We start from the raw sequence: 21678 nt of genomic DNA on the forward strand, positions 1-21678 counted from the left end.
CACCAGGAAACCCCCGTCTAATTCTTATCATTTTGCTAATCATCAAAAAACTATCTAACTCAATCTCAAACACACAAGTCAACTAGGACAGAATTTTGAGAATTCCTGTCAACACTTGCAAATCTTTTGAATTCAAAACAAAACTATTTACGCAAACATCCTGAATGCAATGTCTAATTTTATTGAAATTGACGATGATATTGACATGTTCTTCGACGATGCCTCCTTGCTTCAGGGTGGTCTTACGGATTTTGATAGTGTTTTAAATAACCAAGGACCCGACTCCGACGCTGACTGCGAGGCTGACTGCGAGGGCGATTCCGACCACGACTTCGATGACGATGATGCTCTACCAAGCCAGCCCACCAGCGAAGGAGTTGCTACTGCTACGGTTCTTCAAAACGACGCTCAAAATACAGAAGGAAACGCCGGCGCAAGCACTCCTGTGCCCAGTGAGGGCGATGAGCCGGTGGAGGTGGTAGACGAGGAAGAACTTCAAACGTGGCAGACTAGCACTCTTAAAACCAAAAAGGACCAGATCAAACACAAAGAAGAAAAGTCCAAGGAGCTCTCGAAAAAGGCTGATGCTCATCAAAAAGAGGCCGACAAAAAACAAGCCGATCATGATAGAGAGTTCGCCCGCAAGGAAATGGGCCAACATAAACTCAACCAGATCCTCAAGTTGAAAAACAATGCGCAAAAGCAGGCAACAAATAGGAAGAAAGAGCTGGACAAGGTCAATAAGGAGCTTCAAAACCTCCGAAACCAAATAGCAGCAATCAATGCGAACCCACTCGAGTTGTACCTGAAGGACAGGAAGCCTATCCGGAAACGAAAATCGCCAAAGGAAAAAAATAATCATATCCCACCTAGGCCTAAGGATTACGACCCCGACAGTATAGAAGGAGATGACAGCTTGTCGGAAAACGAGGAATTTGTAAAACTCATGCAACAGCAGGGGAAGACTAATGCCAGGATTGCTTGTAGGCGGTGCAAGGTAGGTCCTATCCACACACACATCTCAATTCATGCATATGAATCGATGTGCTCTATTCTAATAATACTTTGGAGTATATATACTAACTTAAGCGCGTGTATAGCTTGGCAAGGCTAAATGCGAGACTGCACCTGGTCAGAGTAGATGTACCCCGTGCATAGAACAGAACGGGAGATGTCGATTCAACGATCCCGTTTTCTCACGCCAACTCCCCAAAGATTACCTCGATAAGTTGCATGAATCGTATAAAGATCTGAAAGCACTGTTCGACGAACATCAAAAAACATCTGTTCATTCGGTTTGGTTAGATAACCCACTTTCTGGGATCACTGGCTACGGACCAAGCTCGCCTCGAATAGCCGAGCAGAATTTCTGGCTAATGTCACGGGGCATGAACCCCATCTATGGGACTCCAGGTGAAAAAAGGAAGAAATTTTGTAAGTGGCTTCCCTTGTTCTTGTTTATTGCATCTCCATGAGCTTTTATTTTGACTAACCATGTCTTCTAGTGCAACTAGCGGAGACCGGAGCGGAGAAGAAAAAGCAAGAGGAGAATAGTAAAGGTAAGTTTGTGTGTACCTTCGTTGCCTTGGATATTGACTAACAATGTCTTTTTTCTTTCAGAACCTCAATCAAAGAAACGAAAAGCAAATTCTGAAGGTGATATATCAATCTCAGATGACACACCTTCAACGAAACGTCATAAATCTATCTCCAGCGATAATAGGCAACAAGGAACTTCGAGCATCTCGCAGATCCAAGGTAGGTTATTTCTTTACTTTATTTACTTATTTTTGATTGAATCTTGACTAACTTGTACTCTTATTACAAAACAGGGTCCCCAGATCGCTCAAATGAACAAACTGTCAATCTCCTACAGGTTGAAAGCCCTGGCGGTCAAGTAGGATTCAACGGTACTATTGCCGCCCAACACTTCCCACTACCTCAATCCCATGGAGTCATAGTAAATAGCAACCAACTAAGCCACGCACACATGTTGGCGCGAGCAAACATGGCCTTGCCAGTCCACATCAATCATGTACCAATCTGGCCCCCTTACCCTTCACAATGAGAACTTGACTCAAAGCTAAACCAAGTGCTTGCAATTCTGGATAGCAAAATATAAGAACATGCCCCTCGCTGAGACACAGGACCCAGTGTGGCCCGAGTATTAGAGAGTGGTACGAAAATGCATAACTCAGGCGTTATTCTTGTGTTGATGTTTATATTGTCTTTTTTTTTTGGTCAATTGATACAATTTGTCTTTGCGAGATTTATTTGTACGGTTTACTTTACGCTGTTTGTCCAGTGTTTTGAATGTTCAGGGAAAATTTTTCAAATGTTAATATTGACATCAATTATGTATTTTATCTTGCTAATATGTACATATCTAAAATTTTGAACACGCAATTAAACCGATATAATTCAATCACATAAGTTGGAGAGAAAGAAAACTGTATAGTCCCTATTTTCTATCACTGGTTATATATAAAATGCATTAAACGTATCATACACTGACTCACTTTGCTCGGTATGTGCAACACACCCCTTTACTCTCACACCACTTTCGCAGAAACCCTGCACCAACCTCACGGTCCTCGCCGATTAAACCCAAGCCTTCTGTATTGAGCCATGTTGCAAGATCCTCTAGGAACACAGGATCATAAAGCAATATCTTCTCGTGCCAGGTAAGGCTTGGTCCTTGCATTGACCCAGGCTGCTTCCGTCGTGGCTGCAGTCGAATAGCCTTGGTTATCTGATCAGATAAATCTATACTTTCACTGCTCGCGTTGTTGGTTGGTGGTGGGTAAAGAGAGCTTGCTTTGGAGCTCGAACTTGGACGAGTCCCACGGGTAATACCTGTTATACCTGTAGTGTTTATCTTTGATTTCGTCTGTATCTGGGTAGAAATCGGCTCTGGCTCTTCTTCAGAGTCAGCTATCTCTTCTACCGAGATGGTCGACGGAGGAAGTTGGGCTGTTGTTTCTATAGGAGTTTCCGATCGCTCCGGTACAGATTTCTGCTTCTGTGCTTTTTGAGAACTTTTTGCGGTTGACGTTTTGGGTTTGCTAATTCGCCCCGATTGTTTTGTTGCAGGTTGTTTCTTTGTAGTTTTTCCCCTTGTTTCCTCGGTGACTGTACTCAGAGTCTTTGTGCTTTCTTCTTCGGCTGTCGACGTGGGAGCAGTCTGTTTACTCTGCCAACACTTCTCAAGCAAAGAAATCATCTTGTTTCGACCTCTTACTGATTTGAAGCCATATGAAGTAATCTGCTTACGAAGCTCATCGTCGGTGAAGCCACTGTATCTAGGCATTTCCGGTGCTGGTGTCGAAGCCTTTTTTGTAGAATTCGCAGCATGTCCTCTGCTAGAGGGTCTTCCTGGTCTGGTTTCCGAGATATTGTCATTTGCCTTCTTTTGAGAGCTCGACTCCCGAGGAATGATACGCTCTGAAGAGGTTTGAATCGAGTCCGGCGATACTTTCTGCGAGTTACCCACATCTTCAATTGCAACTCGGCGATTTAAAGAGCGCGTTTCAGGCGAGTTTGTCATGTCTAGAATTTCTGGCTGTACAACAAAGCCTTCCGAGTTCCTCGTCGCCGCAGACCAGAGAGATTTAGAGCCTGTGAATCGTGATGCAATGCCTTTTGATGATTCCGATGTAGACACTTGGCCCAACGAGCTATTAGACTCCGGGTAGTTTTCAGAGGCTGCCAGAGCTCTCTGTGTCTCCCGGAGAAAGGTTGGATGATCGTCTGCTTCCAACTGACTGCAGGTCCCAAATAATAGATCCTGGTTGTTGAGAGATTTAGTCACCGCATCTGGCGACAGTATAATGTATTCAGGCCCTTTAGACTTTGCTGTGGCCTTTTTGGTTTTCTTCTTCTTCTTGGTGCCATCATCGGCAGATTCTATTTTCAATTGTTCGTCATGTTGCCTTGCGGCACGAGTAGCATCGTCTTCCACTATTTCGTAACGCGAGGTCACCAATGCCGTGATCGTCCTTGCTTTCTTCTGTTTGGCCGCGGGTTTGGCTTTACGGTTTTCAGACTCCTTGGCTACACCGGCTGCCGTCAATGGGTCTCGCTCTTGCTTCTTGGGGGGGTTTTGTTCCTGTAGCACTCGCTCAACGAGCTTTTCCATTCATAAGTTTTGTTTTAATCGGTAAGTCTCTTCTGAAAAGAAAACTCACTTCTATTCGTCGTCGTTTTGTAGGGTTAGTGTTTGCTCCAACACTGACGGCGTTATCTGTCCCGTCTATCTCCCTGCTATAGCGATAATCGTGGAGGAGACCGCCAAACCCAGAATTCGTCTGGGGGAGGTCATCGTTATTATTAGGTGGAAAGAAGGGCGACGATTTTGGCGGCGTCCAGTCCAGCCTCCGTTTGATAGCTTCTTCCAGGTTCAGGTCATCCAGCTTCGCATTCTTCCTAGTTTGCGCTTCTGCTGGAGGTGTTTTCGCCCTGCCATCCATTGGCGCGTCTTCATTCGTATCAATGATTTTCGTCTTGGAGACAGCACTTTTTGTGACTCGTCCTGTGATAGTTTTATTCTTTGCCGCCTCCGGTTTCGCACTTTTCCGACTGCGTGTCGTTTTCGGCTTGGAGACAGACGACTTCGAATTTTCCTGACAGTTTTTGGTATTTTTCTCCCTCGCTATGGTGGCACGGATTTTAGGTTTCGTAATAGGAAGGTTCGCTTTCCCAACAGCTTCTCTGAGAGGGGATTGTGATTTCGGGGAATTCGCTCGTGGCTTGGTTGACAGGGTTTTAAGCAGTTCGGAGGGCGACGGCAACGACATCGGAGGAGAACTGCGCGGTGAAAGACCGAACAATCGCTCTGGAGTGCATGGCGATACTGAGCGAGCCCAATTCTGTTCTGGCGACGACGAAGGAATCACTATGGTGTCTGGATGGGCCGTCATTTTGCAGCGCCTCCGTGGCCAGTTGCAATCGTCTCAGCGTCGCGCAAAGGAGGGTGGTTATAAAGTACCGATATCTTCTCAACGCATTTTGTCATCGACCAGCGCGTGCTTTCAAGGGCTGAAAATGATATCCAAGATACTTCGAAGAGTCATCAGTGGCGCGGCCTGGCTCTGCTGGGTTGGTCGATGTCTTGGCAAAGTTGGGAAACTTCCGATTTGGGACGGGTGGGGGGGCAACCGCCAGTTATGTAAACACCACGCCCCGCTACATAGTAATTGTATGATGAGCAAACATAACGACAATAACCAGCCCGAAACGAGGCCAAAGCTTTATCTACTTTTTCAACTTTTACTCCAGAATATCTTATTCGTAACGTGCTGGATTTTATGCCTATTTCGTACAACAGCCGCTACTACCTAGGCAGCGCATTGCGCGGGGTAGAACAAAATTAATTTCGTTATCATTTGTATACCACAAACATGTCATATATCATTAAATATCACGTTGCGCCTCGAAGCGCGATCGCACCGATAATTGAAGCTTCGAAATCCTTTTGAATGTGACTGCTCACTGCCTTATTATCGACGGATTTTGCTGGAGGTTGAGGGATTTTGTATGTCTTCCTGATTTTGGCAAGGTCTGATATAGAGCCAAGAATCTCGTCGTTAAAGGGAGCGAGCGTGCCCTCTACATGCTGCGCAAGGTGTTCTGCCACCGAATCGTGTGTAATCTCTGGTGTGGTTGATACCTTGACTACAAGCAAGTCCTTGGTGGCATCCGTTATACCAAATCGGCGGAATGATTCAGTTATCTGAAAGGGTTGTTAGCATGCGCAATCCCGTACATGGCAGTCATCCACAGCATACATTATTTGTAGGACTGAGAGAAAAAACAATCTCAGAATGAACATTATGAGACCTCAGTCGTCCATTCAGGTAATCATGCACAGCTCTGAAAACAGCAGCAAAGATATGTTGTCGGGACAAGATCTGGAACAGAGTTAGAGCGTCCATTTAATTAAAAATACAAATATATTTGTAATTAAAAAGAATCAGACCTACCACACTAGCATCAATGAAGGCATATTGGAAATCAACGTTCCCCGATATAAGCTGTTCCTTCAAGAAACTTGCATTTTTGATATCTCTGTAGAGAGCGATATGAACAGGGGTGCTTTGCGGTAGGTGGGACAGATGAACCGTCTCCAGCAAAGCCATGGTATTTCTGGTTTGATTCGTAAATAACAACAAGGCAATCTCTTTGACTCAAATGACGCAGTCTCGAAATTATTCGTCCATTGTTCATCCGGGATTGAGTGATTACATAATATCACGTGCAGCGACGTCCGAAGTTCGCCACTTCTGGAACGTTCGGGTTTTTGCCGAGAGCGGACGTCACTTTCTGTTAACTCCGTCATCCACTGACTACATATGGAGTAGAGAGCTTGTTTCCATCGTGAAACCATCATCCTCCATCTCCCGAATCTATTACTAGCCACGCAGTCCGCCATGGCTTTCCTAATGCGACGGCCGTTTGCCATCACGGCGGCTCTGAAGCAAGCTACGCCTCGAGGTGCAAACACCATTAGATTCGTCCACAACACACCCTTGAAAGGCTCTTCAGCTGCCAAACCATCGACACCTGCCTTTCCATCATCAATTTTGGCCCGATCAAAGCAGAGTTTCCAGAATGCGTTCCGTCGCAGCTACATGCAAGAAACCTACCGAGCTCCTAACCAGGGCGAATTCACTTCGAAGCTTCTCTACGGTGCCGCCATCGTCGGTGGAACTGTTCTTGCCACAAACCTGGTCTTCAACCGCGAAACCCGCGAGGATGGCGGCATGCCCGTTTACGAGAGACAGTACCTGAATGAGACCTTTATGCATACAGGCCTGGGTCTTGGTATCATTGCTATCGCTGCCCGTGCCTTGCATACCAGTGGATGGTCACTTCGACTCATGTCGGCAAGCCCATGGGCTGTTGTTGGCTTGGGTCTGGTTGCCAGCATTGGTACCATGTATGGAACATTGTACACCCCGCCTGAAAAGTAAGTATTATACTCCTCATCAATTTACCTTGTTACGTCGCCGCTAACACGATTCTTTCATATAGCTACCTACTTAAATACGGTCTTTGGGCTGGTTTCAACGTTACCCAGGCTGCTCTCTTGTCGCCTCTGATGTTCTTGTCTCCCGCTCTTCTTGCTCGCGCCGGTCTCTACACCGTTGGTATGATGGGCTCGATCGCATTCGTTGGTGCTACTGCCAAGCAGGAAAAGTACCTGTACCTCGGTGGTCCCCTCTTGGCCGGTGTTGCCGTTGTCGCTCTGTCCGGCTTTGCTCCTCTGGTCCTTCCGGCTACCGCTGCTCGCACATTGATGTGGTCTGAACGTCTTTGGTTGTACGGTGGGTTGGCTGTCTTTGGCGGCTTCACTCTCTATGATATCCAGCGAATTCTGTACCACGCTCGCCTTGCCGAACGTGGCCTGGTCCGGAGAGACCCCGTCAACGAGAGTGTCAGCCTTGAGTTGGACTTTATCAACATCTTTGTCCGCATGGTCCAAATCCTTGGTATGCGAAACAACAACCGACGCTAAACTGCGATTTTACTATACAGCACACTCCCCTCTGTTGCTTAATATCCTGTCTCCTTTCATCTCCCATGTATTTTGATCGAAAAAGACTCTTTCCCTCTTAGTGCCTTCTCGAGAGCGAGAAGGTGCTAGTGTACATAGCTCTCGTTACACTATGTCGTTATATCTTAGTTAACTATTCAAAAAAAAAATTAAAAAAATTGAATACTACATTATATCTCTTTAAACAGTAATAGTTTCATCCCTTCCACTTTCAACTTTCAACTTTCAGCGGTGAAATCACGTGATCTGTATAATTACTAGCGCCACTCAATCGTACATATCAACCATCTTCATGAATACCCGCAGTGCCTTCATCGTCGAGCTCTTTGTTCTCGAAATAACAATATTCAAACCCAACGTCAAAGGTTACAACTATTCACATACATTCATTCCTTAAGAGACACCACAATGGCGACCGAAATGGAAGTCGACCCTCCTACCCAGGACGACGGCCCCGCGCAATCAGGAAGCGCCGAACCCAGAACGCATTCTGCGGCGGTCGCAGTACGAAGTATCGAAGGATGGATTGTGCTAGTGACAAATATCCACGAAGAAGCTTCTGAGGAAGATGTGACGGATCTCTTCGCTGAGCACGGCGAAATCAAAAATTTCAACTTGAATCTGGATCGTCGCACGGGTTATGTCAAGGTAAGACTGTCTCTTTTACACTCTTCTATACGTATCGTTCATGCCGTTATCTATTGATTTCATTGATTCTCTCGCGACTCTAAAACTGACCGATTCTCTATAGGGCTATGCTCTGATCGAATACTCAACACTTCCCGAAGCAAGCGCTGCGATCGAAGCTCTCAACGACACAAAGCTACTTGACCAAACTATTCACGTGGACTTTGCCTTTGTCCGACCTCCTCCAGGCAACAAGGGCAAGGCTGGAGCACCAAAGGGAGCTCGTGGCGGGAGAACAAGAAGCAGAAGCCGTGATCGCAGTCGCAGTCCTGGAGCCGACAATGGAAGGGACTAAAGGACCGAGTCGTTTTGAAATAGCTATCGCTGTCAAGAGTTGAATGTCGATAATAATAAGAAAGGCGCAAGTCAGATTTTCATGAACGCCGGCAGTTTCTCTGGAGCGAGGACCCCATTTCCGCTTACGAGGGTCCAGCTCAAGGAGAAATATCTGTCGGCACGCAAAAAAGTAGCATACAAAGTGAGTTACTTTTACTACTAGAGCTCACTTATCTTGAATTAACAGCTGATATAGGTTTGGACAAACCCAGAAATTTGATATAGCTCGTGTTCGGCTTTAATTATGGTTTTAATTATGGCTTTAATGAATCATCAAACGCACACATGTAACCAAGATACTTCCTCTATGAATGATTAATTGATACATCAAGTCATTTGACTGTTGCCGTCTGTTTTATTTCAATTAGTAAAATGGTGGATATAATTGGATTTTCAATGCTAACGGTGTAGATCTCTTGCGTGTTATTTGCCTCACAGTACAATAACACTCTTGTTTCCTGGTTGTAGCCAACAAATCTAATCCCATACATGTATCATTAGATTCGGGTTTAAAAACTCCAGGCAGAGCTAACATATAATCCAGATGTTAGTTACCAAAATTGGATTAGTCTATTCATTACATAAACAGGCACACCCATAATGAGGCGTTGGGAATGTTGGAATCAATGTAGACCACAGATTCGCCTAGGTGTAGGCTTATGTTAGGTAAGTTGGGAAATTTATTGGCCAACCAGCGAGTGCCACACAATTAAATTATAGAGGGGCATGTTTCCTCCCATATAGGGGCGTCGCCTTTACCAGGAAGCGTCAAAAACAGAAAAGAAACTTGAAAGAAAAGATCATCACGTCAGGAGACTACATCAAGTAAGGATTAATCTACCCAATAACAAGCTACCAAATACCGACAGCAATGCACAGTAATTATGTCCCAACGCTTAAAAACTTGTGCTAATTGCGCCCACGCAAATTTCAAAATGTGTACGGAGTGGGCAGCAAATCAAGGAGTCAATATCAAATTGTATTATCTTCGGCCGACAGAAAATTACCCTTGATGTTCTCCAGGGGCTTATGGTTTATTTAGCCTGGTGAGAAAGGCTCAACCCGGTTACCAAAATTACAATTGGGCTTACATGGAGGCACGTTACAGGTGTCAGTATCACGCCCGTCCTCGGCGATTTTTTCCCTTGCTCCAACTTGCCGTCGGTATAATTGTGGAATTTGAACTCGATAGGCCGAATTTGAATCGCGCTCAAATAGCGACACTGGAGATTATTCCAGAGGATAGAAATGTCACCTGGTCGTTGGGTCGAGAAGAGCAGAGAGCGGTGGTTGCATACTACTATCTCTCTTCAAAGTATATTTCTCTGTTATTTAGTCAATTTCTTTGGAAAAATGTAGCTGACACAGAGATTTTAGTTTACCTACATTGTTACAAAAATCATGCGTATTTCCTTACACAGTGCACATTGCAAACTGCTGTACTACTCTCTCTCAAGACGCCGACAATCCGGCTGACAGAGACATCATCCATATCATATCTCTGCATCATATTCTTGAGAAGATCGGCATGCTCTCTACTCAGAATTCGGCAGAGCTACACGATCTAGAGAGACGGGACGAGTTACGACAGCGTCTTGATGAATTTGGCCTTGATGGGCCTGCCTCAGTAATTGATTACAAGTTTAGTGGCGCATAACGCCAGTGGAATGTAGAACGCAGTCTAGAATCTCAAGCTTCCTGAGTATGTTGTTAAATTAGTCAAATTGGCACCACTGCATGGTTTTTGCAAGCTTTTAAGCTTCTCGAGTACGCTGTCAAATTGGTCGAATTGACCTCAGTATAGGCTTATGGGCTTATAAAATTCCTAAGTATACTATTAAATCAGTTAAATTAGCCTTGCTATAAGCCTGCAAGCTTATAAGCTCTCTAGGTATACAGTTAAATTGGTCAAATTAGCCTTGTTGTAGCCTATAAGCTTATGAGCTTCCTAAATATATTAATAAATCGGTTAAATTAGTCCTACTAGATGTATAGACCTACAATCTTATAAGCTTTCTAAACATACTATTAAATTAACTAAATTAACCTCACTATAGAGTTGTAAGCTTGCAAGTTCCTTAAATATATTATAAACTTACTTAAATTGACCTCACTGAAAGCCTACAAGCTTCAAATGCAAGTTTCCTAAGTACAATCATAAATGGGTCGCCTGGTCCTCCTTATAGGATTTTTACAAGCTTATAAGCTTCTTAAATACATTATTAAATCAGTTAAATCAGTTCACTGTAGCCCTGCAAGCTTATAAACCTAAGTACACTAGGAAATCGGTTAAATCGGTTTCACTGTAGGGTTTTTCCAAGCCTACAGGCTTTCTGAGTATACTATTAAATTAATTAAATTAGCCTCGCTGCAGATCTGCAAGCTTGTAAGCTGCCTGAAATAAACTGTCAACTTGTGGCGCTTGCGGCGTGGCTAGATTGCAGCAATATTATTGGCTTCTCACCCTACGAGGGGGATTGATCCCAAAAGGGTAATACTTTTTATGGTTAAAATGTTTTTTATGGGCAACCAATAAGCTTAATTTTTTATTTTGAATAGTAACTGCAATTAATAATCGCTTCACCGCGATTAGTACACTCGGGGTAGGATTTGCCTCCGAGTGTACTAATCTACACGAGGCTAGCTAGTATAGAGGCTACCGATAAATTTCCGACATATTACCTCTTAGTCCGCTTGTGAACTTGTGATTACGCCGTACTCAGTAAATGGTTATTTAACTATCCACTCGTTATAAGCAGTGGTCTCGTAGGCGGATCTGGTTTTGGCCATTTGTAATTCTATATTCTCTGCACACAACAGGCTGATTGCTCTTGCTACCCCCACTCATCAAAATGAAGTCGTTTGGCAATTTACTCACAGCACTCTTTGGAGCCTTGACGCGTACGTTATATAGATGTACCCACGAACATATACAAGTTTTGACAAAAAGATTCTACAGTCTCGCAGAGATGCCTAGGCCAGACCAGTACCCCTGTTGTGTATGAAGACCCGGATACTGGTATAGTGTTTGATACTTGGTCGGCATCCGAGGAAGTTACAAGTGGTGGTCTTACAATTGGTTTTGCACTTCCAAGCACTGCACTCAAGACAGATGCTACCGAGTACATTGGCTACCTGGTGAGAAATTACGTCTAGGCGGGACTGTGTCGGATTCTTTACTAACCTTGGCATAGCAATGTTCATCCACAAATACAACAGATAATGGATGGTGTGGGCTTTCCCTTGGGGGTACTATGACAGATTCCCTTCTCATAATTGCCTATCCGTACAACAACACGATTTACACCTCCTTCCGCTATACGACTGAATACTCTAAGCCAACTGTATACACCGGAAATGCTACATTGACTCAGATCTCCTCCACGGTGAACTCGACTCATTATACATTGATATACAGATGCCAGAACTGTCTATCTTGGACTGAGGGCAGCTCCTCTGGTAGCGCCTCTACGAGTGCTGGAACTTTGGGGCTGGGATGGGCACAATCTATTGCTGCTCCCAGCAACCGCAACTGCCCAGATAATATCGGTTTCCGCGAACATAGCAGTGAGAGCATATTCGTGGCTGATCTCAGCAGCGAAGTTGCAAACCCATCGTATTCGGAATGGGCAGCGTTGGCAACAAAGACTGTTACTGGCAAATGTGCTGCGAGTACCAGTGCGGCAGTTCCTCGATCTACGTGAATAGGAGTATAGGAAGGAAGTTACTTCGGCCTTTGTGGTGGCATATAGCTTCATACTACGTTTCAAGCAATAAAGTATTTAGTTTCAACCATAATGACTTAAAGGAATTTCGTGTCAAGCCTTAATTATACAAAAAAATTAGCAAAGCAAAAAAACCAGTAATACCACATTTCCCAATATAAACTTTTGAAGCCACGAGGGAAGTACGCCCAGGATATGTAAGGATATAATTGAAGATAAATTCTATGAAATTTACGACCACGCACTTGTTGGATAAAAATAAGGTTTGATACCTTGAAATATTTCATAAAGTGACGTTAATATACATAAATAATCATTCGATAACTCGATAACAGTTGGTGTAAGCTATCCCTTGCACTATTCTACCAACAATAGTTTCCTTCAAAGTAGTCAATATTACAGTCGAACTGGTAATCTATACATGCCTTCCTGACCTGATCACTCATGGTCCCTGGTCCACACGACGTGACTGCCATAGGGCCGACCTGTTGGTCAACATTACAGCGGAGTATGCTATCCACATCAGGACGACCCGAAAATAATCGGAGGTTTCCGCCTAGGCTGAGTGTATCATTGGCACCGTTATAATCCCTTGTGATAAAGATCTGCACATGAAAGGCGTTCTTGGCCCTGTCAAGTCTGAATAAACATTCTAACCAACTTCGAACCCACTCGATGTGCTCAAAATTCCGGATGGCCCAAACCAACTGTATGCGTCGGCGGCCGAAAAGGACGCCTTCTTCCAAGCCATTGAGAATATGACGAGCATATAATAGCTGATGGGTGATTCCGACACCTCCTGCAAACAGTATTACAGTGCCATATGTGTCTAGACAATATTGCTTTCCTCCATATGGCCCTTCAAGCAACGGAGATACATTGGCAATATGGACCTCAGTCTTTTGAATCTTTCTGTGAAGGGCTGCCGTGAAACCTGTTCTCCGCTTGACGATAAGGTGGATTGTAGTCTCTTTGCTTTTCTGAGGTACATTGATATCTGCAAGGTGGATTGTATTCTCTTTGCTTTTCTCAGATACGTTGATATCCGACGATTCCTTCGTTGGGCTTGATTCGTTTTGGTCATACCACGCAATTGTAAACGGGTGGGACGTCCATAATCCAATGGAAGGAATGTAAATGAAGATATATTGGCCAGGCTGGACGTGCCATGGGCGTGCCATTGTCACTGAGATCTGAAAGGCTTCGCCTGGAATCTCCTTCACTATGCCCCTCGTGGTTTTCGCTAGGGCACAATTCCTCCATATTACCAATAAAAACCGGGCGAGTCTCTAAATATAAATCACATCAGAAAGGCGCAACATACGCCGGAGCTAGAATTTTCTCACCTGTATGGCCCAGATACCAATTGCCGCGAACAAATATCGCCGTGCGGGAAGCTCCTCTAAATGATGCCAAAGCCCACCTAGGGCAAGACAGACGAGAAGGATATGGGAGTGGAGAAATGTTTCATAAAATTTGTTGCGAAATATTGATGGTGAATGGATCCCAAGGGAAATGAATGAGATCACAGCCTAACATTTTGGTCAATTACTAAATCGAGAAGCTAGTGTAGATACACATACGATCAATCCAGTGAATATGAACTGACTGCTTCTGAATTCTTCCGCTACGTAGCTCCATCCAGCTATTTCGTCTCAGCTCTCAACTCTTAGTATTCGAGGGTGGGACGGAGACTCACATGTTGAAGATTTACTAGCTAGCCACATAGCAGCATGTACAACTGCTTCCAAAACCACGATACGACCAAGCCAGCGATGGAAAATATTAACAGCACTAAAGCTTATCCCAAAAATGCTTGATATGGGGTTGTGTCGACCAGCTAGAAGGACTAGCGGAATCAGGTTTGCAGTCGCTAATGTTCCAGCTCGGTTTCTGACAAGCGAGAACAAGGACTTTTCGGCAGAATCCCAGGCGATATGGGTCACAAGTAGTACTATGTTTAGTACTACTGCGGTAAAAATGATACAAGCCTGTAGGCGTGTTGGTATTGTAAATATAACTGACGCAGACGACAGCCGGAACTCGGTCTGACCAGACCGGATCAGAGGAGCATAGATGAGATGCTTTTTTATTCTTGCCATGAATTTGCTTTGCTGACCTTTCTGCGAACCAAACCAGAATTTGAAAAGCGCGCAAAAAGTAAATAATCCGGCAAGGGAAACCAGCAGGACCCAAGCATATCGAGTATTGATCACTTCGGTTGGATCCGATTCTCCTCCGCCATGGCGGATAGATAAGACAGTTGCCATGGTTTCTAATGAAAGAACTATTTCGACGGGGATAACTGGATATTTTCGGACATCGAAATCCACAAGGGTATGCAGTAATATATTAGGACTGAAGAATCAATATCGAAACCGGCTATTATACAGAACTCGTAGCATCTACGACTATCTTACATTCCACAATATAATTTCATCTCGCTCGTCTATTGGTATTATTCCCCGACAACGGAGTATTGACGGGCTGGTATAAAACCGAAAACAAATGCAGGTTGACTCGTTGGGCCGGCAAAACTGTGGATTGCTAGCCTTGAATAAAGAATGCATGTGGGTTACTCTAAAAAACAGCCACGGGTTATATGAGGTCATTGGCAGCAGGGATTTGGCTAACCTATTTACGGCATGGAGAATAAACAAGTTTCTCTAGGGCGTTTAACAGAATGTCTGATTCACTTACGATTGCCCATATACCCCGCTTGGAGTTACATTTTCCAGATCGACTTTAGGGCCCTCTAAATTGAGATCTTCTTAATTCGCCTTCATCTCACTTAGCGGTTGTCCTTGTGTACACTAACATCAAGACCAGCCGTGCGTTAGGCTACGATAAGGACTGAACTAGCATCAAGACCAACGGTGCCTGAAACCACAATAATAAGAGCCGAACTAACATCAAGACCGACCGACGGTACCTGAAGCTACAATAAGGGCTAACTCGTAAAAGGCACGATGCCACACCCAAGTATCTATACAAATCAGCACCGAGATCCGTTCAGCCAAACCCTAAAGCAGCCCTAAACTAACTCTACTAATCACTCAATCTCGCTACCCGGTTACTTAAAAAGCCTTATTTATTATACCGGTATTTACACTACACAGGAAAGATCTACCTTGCTCATTTTCTGATATCCGGCTCAATTGGGGGGATATATCGGCCGTGGCGCTGGCGGATACGTCAACTGATTTACGCTCTATTATTGTCGTAGAAATAATAACTTGATCCAGTATAAACATAAAGGTTGTCGTGTGCCTTCTACCCCTGAGTGTAGCGTACCCAAAGCGAGTCATAGCTTCCATCATATGTCCCTTTAACCTCATTCAAACCGTTCTCTGCATGATAGTAATTCCCCGTTGCGGAGTAATTCTCCGCTGTGGGGTGAGACTCTGGGATTCGGCCGTGGGTTTGTGCAGAAATTATACTTTGTACTACTGTACGTAGGGAAAGCTTGAGCCAGATTGTAGACATTACCTGAGCGGTGAAATTCGCTGTTTCTTCGGATTTTCAGGGACTTTCACTTTTCATCCAATAACTTACTGTCAGATGATAGATGATCATCCTAGGTGATACACGCTAAGCCTGTTTCACCGCAATCAGCACAGACAATTAAGTACGAGTCATGGCAGTCATTCTTCAAGTAGTGATGAATAGCCGCGTTTTGCATCTGACAGATCACTTAATATCAGGATAAGTGATATAACTCAATAATATTAAGTACCATTCATTTCAGAATAATGAATCCCGAAGATGAAGCAACCCAAATGCCGCGCAAGATTGATTGCTTCATGACAGGTTTTTAGCGTATCCTATGATATACACCTACCTCATTTCCTCCAAAACACGCAGGATCGATTATTACATATATGATAAGTACACATTGGCTTGCTCGGTCCACAATACTCGGGGCTCCTCGTAATAAATATAGTACGTATGCTATTTTCCAAAGTCTTCCTCGCGGCCGGTCTCTTTGATCGTCTGTCAAAAGATAAAGAGATCTACAGTGGCGCTGGACGGGGATATTACCCCACAACGGGGTAATTAATTACGCGGTCTGTTGGCGTAAGCCCTATAGCGCCTTGGTTTTTTTTTTGTTTTTTTTTTAATTTTTAATTTTAAATTTTGGATTATGTAGATATTGGAAATACAATATTTTTTTTAATCTGACACTACCTGTAGATTGGGGTACTCACGGTATAGCGCGGAAGCACTTTAATCATCACCTACATAAGATATTTGTTGAAAGCTTTAAAAACCATGAAGATCGGATCGTAGTTGTCGCCGGTTATTCCGAATCGGCATTATCTACAGTTCACGGACATTTGACGCCACAGATCGTCGCCCTACAGCGGGGATTTATTACCATCATAAAGTAAAACAAAAGAACAACCAATCAAAATATCGCCAAGGGTTAACTGACACGAAAATATAGAGAACAAAAATCCGAATTTAGAGAATGTAACTTTGGGTGGGAAAATATCGGCAAATGCAAATTGATAATACCGTTATGTCCCTCTGTTGAACGATAGCTATTTGAGATGAATATAAAAGTCTCAAGACATCTCCTAGAATTTTAAAACAGAAATCACCATCAATCACTTGACTTTGTTGTTTCCGAACCAAATCGATACATCGATCATCCACGAAAATGATGCTGGTTACTTCCTTACTTTCGCTTGCTTTGGCTACCTCTGTAGCCGGACATGGATACCTGATTATTCCGGACAGTCGTACTAAACTGGGATTTGAGGTATGTCCTTTTATCAGAAACACGTGGCCTCCAGGACTAACCACTCCATTCTAGACTGGACTAGATACATGCCCTGAGTGCACTATCCTCGAACCAGTCAGTGGTTGGCCCGACCTTAATGGGCCTGTAGTTGGCCGAAGCGGCATCTGCGGATATAATGCGCGTGTCAGTCACGACTACAATTCGCCCAATGCTACCTGGGGTGGTGGCGACGTCGTCAAGACTTATACCGCTGGGGACACCGTGGAGGTTCAGTGGTGTGTCGATAATAATGGCGATCATGGTGGCATGTTCAGCTACCGTATCTGTCAAAACCAGACCATCATCAACAAGTTTCTTGACCCCACCTATACCCCAACCGATGATGAGAAGGAGGAGGCTGAGTTGTGCATGGAGGAGGGCCTTCTACCCTGCACGGATGTTGATGGGCAGGAATGCGGATATAATCCTGACTGCACAGACGGCGAGGACTGCTATAACAATGACTGGTTTACCTGCAATGCCTATTCTGACACAAGCTGCAAGGGTGTTGACGGTGCTGCACTCAACTCGTGTACAACTACTATTGCAGGCGGCTATACTGTGACGAAGAAGATTAAGATTCCTAGTTTTGTTACGAACCACACCCTTCTTGGATGGAAGTGGAACTCTGAAGAAACATCACAGGTCTATCTCGGGTGCGCCGACATCGCTATCACGAAATAAACTTGGTTTATTTCATAAAACCCCGACATCGCAACCCAAGGGATCTTGACGTGATCAATTGATGCTAGGGATTCGACCATGTTATTACTAGTATAGCCTGCAGTCAATAGTTTGAATATCATCATATAGCGGGCATAAATAAACTTTCTATTAATCTTTAAAATCTGAAGACATGGTTTGATTTTAATTATTTATAAGTATAGCTAAAAATATAATAAAGATATTGAATAAGATAATCTTATATAGAACGGTGACATGTGGCGCTAACCCCGATGCAGACGCCCCGCAGCCGACGGATGTCGTCAACTGGAATGTCGTCCGTCGCCGAGTCCATCTTGGCTTCTTCAAGCATCCATTGAACCGTTAATTTTTCTCCATTGTTGAATTTTATTTCTCTACCCCTATTGCATTGAGTCAAGCGCCATTCCAAGTTATGTCGTGGGGCTTATGTGCGTCCATTTAATATCGGGCTGCAAGCCGACTGTTCGAGTAGCAAAAAGAGATGTCGTCTCGTGATAGGACAGGACCGAGATAGATCTTGACCAACTCAGGGTTTCTCTACCGTCCATCACCTGCCTACAACATGATGCTTCACGCCTCACTTTTAGTGGCAGGGCCACTTCTTGCTTTGTTCTCTGGGACCCCATGTGATGCTCTACCGAATGGACATCAATTGATACTCAACGCCGACAATATACACCAAGACACGAGCTTGAACACGCCAAGAAAGACATTGCAGGATATGATTTCTGCCCTCGATGTCATGCAGGATTCCTATTTTGCGCAATGGCTTGGAACTTGGCCCGACGCAATTGACTGGACTGCCGCAGTTATCGGCACTCATGTATCCGGTACTTTATCCGCATTGACATACACCTCGCCGGACTTGGACTCGTCACCATCTTCGTTTGAGGCAACAATTGCACATGAAAACTTGATCAGTCGCTACTTTGATCAGGTCTCTGCTTTTTATTTCGGGGAAAATGCGTTTAGTCTTCGGATGCAAGCCTTTGACGATATGCTCTGGGTCGTTCTTGGCTGGTTGGAAAGTATCAAATTCCAAAATCTTCACACTACGCTGCACTATGACTCGAGAAACTCCACCTTTGAAAGGTCCTGGCATGGAACGCAGCTTCGAGTGCCTGCAGCGCATCGAGCTCGAATCTTTTATGAACTGGCTTCTACTGGATGGGAAAGCGAGCTCTGCGGCGGCGGAATGATATGGAGTCCATATCTACTCCCCTATAAGAACGCGATCACGAACGAACTGTTCATCTCAGCAAGTGTTGGCATGTACTTGTATTTTACGGGGGACCCCATCCACTCGCCTTTTATCTCCTCTGGCGACTGTCCTGTTCACGATCCCGAACACCTGGCGGCGGCAGTGCGAGGGTATCAATGGCTGAAAGATTCAAACATGACTGAGATCGGGGGTCTCTATGCAGACGGATTCCACATCAGCGGATACCGCGGCATCGGCAATCCTGGGAGCAAAAATTGCGACGAGCTCAACACAATGGTGTACACATACAACCAGGGCGTCATCCTCAGTGGGTTGAGAGGCCTGTGGCTGGCAACAAATAATCAGGAGTATCTCCGTGACGGGCACGAACTAGTAGAAAAAGTGATGCATGCGACTGGATGGCCCAAGGAAGTTGGTGGGCGTAGATGGGCTGGTCTAGGCCGAGGAGGAGTGCTCGAGGACGTCTGTGACGCTCGTGGCGATTGTTCACAGAACGGACAAACTTTCAAGGGAATTTTCTTCCATCACCTAGCCGAATTCTGTCATGTTCTCAGACCGCAGGAAGATAGTTTCCTGATGGAATTCTCCGACTCTCACACATCTCTGGAAGAACGGCAAAACACGTTTGACAAGTGGCATCTCAACCGGTGCCGACGCTATGGGCCATGGATTTCTCATAACGCGCAGGCAGCTCTTGCAACAAGGAACGACGAGGGCAAATTTGGCATGTGGTGGGGTCGAGCGTATCCTATAAGCACCACTGATATGGCGGCCATGGACTCGCCACTGCCGGCTGGAGCTATAGATTACAGCAATTCCGGGCAAAGTGGAGAGAACTCGGGGCGACTGGTCGGATTGCTACGAACACACTCGGATCAGGCACAATCAACGACTGACGAAAGCTTTGTGACGAAAATGGGCACATTGTCACCCCGTAGCCAAGACCATACGACACTGACGCGAGATGTCAATGACCGTGGCCGAGGCCGGACTGTCGAGACACAATCTGGTGGGTTAGCAGTGGTACGAGCTTGGTATCAATGGCAGACATCGCCATTCTTAGAATAAACGACCGGCCCATGTTTATGATTTTAGAAAACACAGGCTATCATTCGTTTACCATGTATATTAACTACCCTTAGCTATCTGTACCACAGCCAATTAAAGGAACCAAAAGAAACAATGGTTTTTTTTCCTCGAATAGAACATTTGAATGGCATTGATATACATGGTGGATAATACAAGGAATATGCTGCAACGGTACAATTGAGTGGAGATGGGAAGAATGCCAATTGCTTTGACGCGGCGCAAGCATGTCACGCTGAAAGGGCGTTTTAATTCATGGTGAAGTCCCTAGTTCTTTTTTTGTTCCTTGGTAAGGTCGTCACTAGTATGAGAATGAAGCGTTAGTTATGGGCGAAAAAGAGGAAGGAGAAGACGCTGCTTGATAGTACGTACATGTGTTTGTCGAGGTCATCAAGGTGACGGCGCTGCTCCTTAAGCTTCTGCTTCAACAAACTAAGCCTGACAAAAAAAAAAGATTAAGGATTAGTCTGAAGTAGTAATAATGCCGCGGATATGTATCATCACTTACTTCTCAAGCTCCTTCTCCTTGACAAACTTGTTTTCCGAGGCAGCCTCACGACGGGTGAATGCATCACTAGAAAGAAAGAAAGAAAGAAGTGAGATGAGCTCTTCTCAATGTAACCGAATAGACGAATTGGGGACAACATACCTTGATGCAACACCTCCAGACCTGGGAGCGCCGGTGTCGCCCTCACCCATCCTGGCGGGAATGGCGGAAAAAGAGCGCTTGGCAACTACGGTCTGGTTGACGCGGAGGAGGGGTCTTGACACGGCGTTGCGGAACATTGCGAGCGGATATTGGAGTATGCTTGGGGAGTTGGGTTGAGGTTTGTTGATATAGTTGGGATGGGGAGCAGTAGTGATGAGTGGAAGCTTCGCTGACGCCAGCAGGGACTATTACGTCAGGCCAGAGGCGGGAAGCCCCATGTCAGGTGACACATGTTTGCAGTGTTTGCATATCCTCAGCAACGAATTATTGCATAATATTCCTACACTCTGTACGAACTAAGAATAATGCTAATAACAAGGCGCTTGCTGTTAGTTGGCCCAAGAAAGGGGCATGTGAAACACATCGAATATGACAGAATCGGCGGCGCCGCAGACGAGCGATCAGGCTCTGCGCGAATGAATTGCCATAGCGATGATATCAACGCCACGGGCGATTCTGCCAGGTCAGGCGCTCGCTTTTTCTTATCTGTGCCGTACACCACACACACACACACACTCATATAGACACGGCAGTCACATTACCATGCACAGCGAATAATGAACAAGTAGTGAATAGCATTTTTTTTTATATATCCGTGGCCAGAACTTGGAATACGCGTCAAGTGTGGTTTTCCTTGCTGGACGGCGTGGGACACAGCAGCGCCAGACGCACGCTGAATGGGCGGCGTTGCAGGGAGGGGTCGTTATTGGCCCACAGAACCACACAAGAGGGTGAGGCTTTCCAAATTAGAGGGGCTCCCAGGGCTGCCTGCCGGGTTCCTGCGATGCTGACCAGCGGCGAGGCAGCGACCGTACGTAACTAGTTAGTGAGCTCCCTAGAAGTCGTCTGCTCGCGAGGTTGACTCGA

The 21678-nt window shown here is 45.1% G+C and overlaps 10 protein-coding genes across 10 annotated transcripts; 6 read left to right on the top strand and 4 right to left on the bottom strand.

Moving 5' to 3' along the window:
- Nucleotides 1-169: 169 nt before the first annotated feature.
- TRUGW13939_00636 (uncharacterized protein) lies at nt 170-2068 on the top strand (the record flags this gene model as incomplete). Its single annotated transcript, XM_035483843.1, has 5 exons — nt 170-997; nt 1101-1434; nt 1506-1559; nt 1621-1758; nt 1833-2068. 5 exons carry the CDS (start codon nt 170-172, stop codon nt 2066-2068), a joined length of 1590 nt encoding a protein of 529 aa, XP_035339736.1.
- Nucleotides 2069-2515: 447 nt separating this feature from the next.
- On the bottom strand, nt 2516-4919 carry TRUGW13939_00637 (uncharacterized protein; the record flags this gene model as incomplete). The annotated part of the gene is made up of 2 exons (XM_035483844.1): nt 2516-4129; nt 4188-4919. The coding sequence occupies 2 exons, from the start codon at nt 4917-4919 to the stop codon at nt 2516-2518; spliced, it is 2346 nt and encodes a 781-aa protein (XP_035339737.1).
- A 500-nt stretch (nt 4920-5419) lies between these two features.
- TRUGW13939_00638 (uncharacterized protein) lies at nt 5420-6137 on the bottom strand (the record flags this gene model as incomplete). The annotated part of the gene is made up of 3 exons (XM_035483845.1): nt 5420-5731; nt 5787-5909; nt 5982-6137. 3 exons carry the CDS (start codon nt 6135-6137, stop codon nt 5420-5422), a joined length of 591 nt encoding a protein of 196 aa, XP_035339738.1.
- A 291-nt stretch (nt 6138-6428) lies between these two features.
- TRUGW13939_00639 (uncharacterized protein) lies at nt 6429-7516 on the top strand (the record flags this gene model as incomplete). Its single annotated transcript, XM_035483846.1, has 2 exons — nt 6429-6967; nt 7033-7516. 2 exons carry the CDS (start codon nt 6429-6431, stop codon nt 7514-7516), a joined length of 1023 nt encoding a protein of 340 aa, XP_035339739.1.
- Nucleotides 7517-7963: 447 nt separating this feature from the next.
- On the top strand, nt 7964-8537 carry TRUGW13939_00640 (uncharacterized protein; the record flags this gene model as incomplete). Its single annotated transcript, XM_035483847.1, has 2 exons — nt 7964-8203; nt 8307-8537. 2 exons carry the CDS (start codon nt 7964-7966, stop codon nt 8535-8537), a joined length of 471 nt encoding a protein of 156 aa, XP_035339740.1.
- Nucleotides 8538-11430: 2893 nt separating this feature from the next.
- Nucleotides 11431-12282, top strand: TRUGW13939_00641 (uncharacterized protein; the record flags this gene model as incomplete). The annotated part of the gene is made up of 3 exons (XM_035483848.1): nt 11431-11479; nt 11538-11716; nt 11773-12282. 3 exons carry the CDS (start codon nt 11431-11433, stop codon nt 12280-12282), a joined length of 738 nt encoding a protein of 245 aa, XP_035339741.1.
- Nucleotides 12283-12665: 383 nt separating this feature from the next.
- Nucleotides 12666-14573, bottom strand: TRUGW13939_00642 (uncharacterized protein; the record flags this gene model as incomplete). The annotated part of the gene is made up of 4 exons (XM_035483849.1): nt 12666-13592; nt 13650-13835; nt 13887-13948; nt 14003-14573. The coding sequence occupies 4 exons, from the start codon at nt 14571-14573 to the stop codon at nt 12666-12668; spliced, it is 1746 nt and encodes a 581-aa protein (XP_035339742.1).
- A 2393-nt stretch (nt 14574-16966) lies between these two features.
- TRUGW13939_00643 (uncharacterized protein) lies at nt 16967-17773 on the top strand (the record flags this gene model as incomplete). The annotated part of the gene is made up of 2 exons (XM_035483850.1): nt 16967-17068; nt 17123-17773. The coding sequence occupies 2 exons, from the start codon at nt 16967-16969 to the stop codon at nt 17771-17773; spliced, it is 753 nt and encodes a 250-aa protein (XP_035339743.1).
- A 583-nt stretch (nt 17774-18356) lies between these two features.
- Nucleotides 18357-20084, top strand: TRUGW13939_00644 (uncharacterized protein; the record flags this gene model as incomplete). Its single annotated transcript, XM_035483851.1, has 1 exon — nt 18357-20084. The coding sequence occupies one exon, from the start codon at nt 18357-18359 to the stop codon at nt 20082-20084; it is 1728 nt and encodes a 575-aa protein (XP_035339744.1).
- Nucleotides 20085-20369: 285 nt separating this feature from the next.
- TRUGW13939_00645 (uncharacterized protein) lies at nt 20370-20888 on the bottom strand (the record flags this gene model as incomplete). Its single annotated transcript, XM_035483852.1, has 4 exons — nt 20370-20403; nt 20475-20540; nt 20611-20676; nt 20752-20888. The coding sequence occupies 4 exons, from the start codon at nt 20886-20888 to the stop codon at nt 20370-20372; spliced, it is 303 nt and encodes a 100-aa protein (XP_035339745.1).
- Between the last annotated feature and the right edge of the window lie 790 nt (nt 20889-21678).

This window comes from Talaromyces rugulosus, chromosome I (genome assembly GCF_013368755.1).
Source record: "Talaromyces rugulosus chromosome I, complete sequence".
Lineage (NCBI taxonomy): Eukaryota > Fungi > Ascomycota > Eurotiomycetes > Eurotiales > Trichocomaceae > Talaromyces > Talaromyces rugulosus.